This window comes from Chrysochloris asiatica, unplaced genomic scaffold, assembly GCF_000296735.1.
Source record: "Chrysochloris asiatica unplaced genomic scaffold, ChrAsi1.0 scaffold00004, whole genome shotgun sequence".
Classification (NCBI taxonomy): Eukaryota; Metazoa; Chordata; class Mammalia; order Afrosoricida; family Chrysochloridae; genus Chrysochloris; species Chrysochloris asiatica.
The window spans coordinates 32,578,924-32,582,256 of record NW_006408522.1 but is presented as its reverse complement, the minus strand read 5'-3'; the positions used below and the strand labels follow the sequence as shown (position 1 = coordinate 32,582,256).

The 3,333-nt window shown below is 41.2% G+C and overlaps 1 protein-coding gene across 2 annotated transcripts in view; it reads right to left on the bottom strand.

Annotated features, from left to right (window-relative positions):
* Positions 1–2,697, bottom strand: part of TGM5 (transglutaminase 5) — a 61,977-nt gene extending 59,280 nt beyond the window's left edge. For both annotated transcript variants that reach the window (XM_006831723.1, XM_006831724.1), the window contains exon 1: positions 2,688–2,697. In XM_006831723.1, coding sequence (XP_006831786.1) covers positions 2,688–2,697 — 10 coding nt within the window. The remainder of the gene's footprint in view (positions 1–2,687) is intronic.
* Between the last annotated feature and the right edge of the window lie 636 nt (positions 2,698–3,333).

The window sequence follows — 3,333 nt, the reverse complement described above, 5'->3', positions numbered from 1 at the left end:
AGCATGGCAACAGTAGTGAGGTTGGCCCAGGATCAGGCAGTGTTTCGTTCTGCTGTGCATAAGGTCACTATGAGTTGGTAATGACTTGATGGCACATAACAACAACTCCTTACTTCTAGTGACTGTAACAGCCTCCATCAGATCTCCTGCTCCTATCTTTCTCCATACCACCCCATGCATTAACACATCACCAAATATCTTTCCTCAAAATAGTAAGTTCAGAGGTAGCCTCCTGTTCACAATGTTAAAGGCATACTCTTTAACCTACCACTTAGGCTCTCCATGTTGTTTTTGTTAGGTGCCATCGAGTTGGTACTGACCCATAGCGACCTTATGCACAGCAGAACGAAACACTGCCCGATCCTGGGCCAACCTCACTACTGTTGCCACGTTTAAGTCCATCAATGCTGCCAATTGGCCGATTCATCTCATTAGGGGTCTTCCTCTTTTTTTCTGATCCTCCACCTTACCAAACACGATATCCTTCTCCAGCAACTGCTCCCTCATGACAATATGTCCGAAGTATGAGAGAAGATACATGCCCTCAATTACTCTTACGTTCTCATTTGCCCCCCTCTCATCATGGGCCCTCTCTTCCAGTCAATCTTTCCCTAAACAAATAGCACCCTATACGTCTATGTATTTTGTTCTTGCTGGTGTGGCACTGTAGGATTCACACTGGATTACAAACCACAAAATTGGCAGTTCAAACCCACCAGCTGCTCCTTCAAAACCTTATACAGAATCACTATGAGGTGGGACCAACTCCACGGCACCCAACAACATAGCCCTAATTCAGAATACACCCCTCTATCTAACCAAAATTCCACCTGTTTTTCAAGGTGTATTTAAGACCCACCTCTTTCATGAAGCCTGTACCAATTGGTCCACACTTCTTCCCATCTCTCTCTGACCGATGGCACTGAGGTAACCTTGACAACTTAACTGACATGTTGATTTACTTGTCATGCTCACTTATTCACTTATATCAACATGCTTTTACTGAGAGCCTAACAGTTGCAGGCCCATTGTGAGTGGCTCAAATATTTTTCTTAGCTACCTTTTTCTTTGTCTTCTACCACTAGATGTAAGCTAATGAAGACAGAGATCTAGCTGCTTTCTCTTGTGCGTTTAGATTTTAAAAATATGAACCAAAGCATTTGACAAAATCTAACATCTTTTTATGACAAAAATGCTAAAAAATCTAGGAATCGATGGGAACTTCCTCAGTCTGAAAAAGGTCATGTAAGAAAACCCCACAGCTAACTAACTGCACATTTAATGGTGAAAGATTAGATGCTGTCCCTCTAAAATCATGAACAAGACAAGAATAGCCATTCTCACTATTCCTATTCAGGATGTTTGTGGCAACATTGATCATAGATCTGAAAAATGAGAAGCGACCTAAATGCTCATCAGTAGGAGACTGAATAAACCAATTACCTATATTCATACCTTGGAAATACTAACCAAGGTAAAAAAAACCGTTAAGATAGATTTATAGGTACTGGTTGGCATAGATGTAGCTTCAAGACACACTATTAAGTGGAAAAAAAATCAAATTGTAGAAAAATATGTATAATACGATGATAGTATAAAGATATATTTATACATACCACACAGTCAAATCCTATGTATTTCTATATAGATAGTAAATGTATATAGAAATGTTGTTGTTGTTGGTAGGTACTGTTGAGTTGGTTCCAACTCATAGCGACCCTGTATAGGGTTTCCGAGGAGCACCTGGTGAGTTTGAATTGCTGACCCTGTGGTTCTCAGTCCAGTGATGATCCTACAGTGCCATATGTAAACGTATCTAGTAATATTATGCATATCATTTACATATAAACATATATATACCATACAATCAAATCCTATGTATTACATTGAATACATATATGACTATAAATGTATGATAGACAAGATAACCATAGACATGAGGCTGGGATTAAAGGTGGCAGTCACAGGACTGTAGCTCTTTTATTGGTTTATTTTATACCAGCAATATAGCCACATAATTATCATATAATTAAAATTCATAAAAATTTAAAAATTAAATTCTAGACACAAAAAATAATAAATAATAATAAATGAAGATGAGGCAGTAAGAGTAAATGACATTCCTACAGGAAATTCAAAGTGCCTTCCTATATATAAATGGTCTCAATTAGCCATTTAATCTTCAAAGCAGCTCTTTTAAAGAGAAGGTGATAATATACTGATGGAGGGATGATGAAAAGATTAGTTAAAATGGGTAACAGATCCTCAGAAGTGGGTCAAGAAGAAAAGATGAAAGTTCAGACTTTTAGAGGTGGGATACAACTTCAAGATTGTCTTATCCAGACTCCCTCCTTTTTCAGGGAGAGGAAGTGGCAAGCAGAACGAAAGTGACTTGCCCAAAGTCAAAGGGTCAGCTAGTGACAGAGAAGGACAGGAGTCCTGATGCCCCAATTCCTGTTCCTGCTCTATCCGACTGCCAGGGAAACATGTAACTTGGCATGAGGCTGTTCAGCTGTGTTCACTTGCTGGCTTCCACCTTGTCTCATGGTTCTCAGACAGCTACTAACTGGGATCTCTACTTCTCCTGTCTCTGTTCTTTATTTACTACTCTGTTCCTCAGAATACCCCTCCCTTTGACTTCTCAGTCTTTCTCTGCCCCCCTAGTCCTTGCTCTCCAGTGATCTTACCTTGTGCCATGGTGGCTGCCTCTGGCTCCAGGTCTGTTCCCCACAGAATGACTGAGCAGAGTGGAGCTTCAAGAAACTGGTCCTGGAGTGTCTATTTACCCTGCCATCCTGTAGACTCCCAAGAGACACTGGAGGTGGAACCCGGTTGTTTTCTACCTGCTTATTGGGCAGATCACAACTGGTTTACTCACTTGCCCTCAGGTTTTTCTTGGCGGCATTGCTTGGTCGAGAGGAGGTGTGGAGTCCAATGAACTCTCAGGGCCCAGTGCCATGTGGGCCTTTGATAGCTCTTGGGCAATGGGGTATTTCCTGGCAGGTGTTATGTAATAATGGTGAGCCAAGTGGAAGAGCCAGATAGGAGAGACAAGATGATGGAGAGGTCTGCATCCCTGCAAGAAGGGGAACTTAGGCCCCCAGGCTACAACTTACAACCTAGAGAGCCTGAGCCCTCTCTTTTATCCTAGAGTCACTTTCTGGACATTAAATGCAAACAAAGCCCTTCTGGTTCATCTTTGACATAGTTTATTTAATTTTTTGACAGGTGCCTTGTCTTGAATAGGACCTGCCAGATCCAAGGTGAATCTCAACTGAAAGCAGTAGAGAAAGAAAACTTGGGGAAGATTCACAGAAGAGTGTTTGAACATAA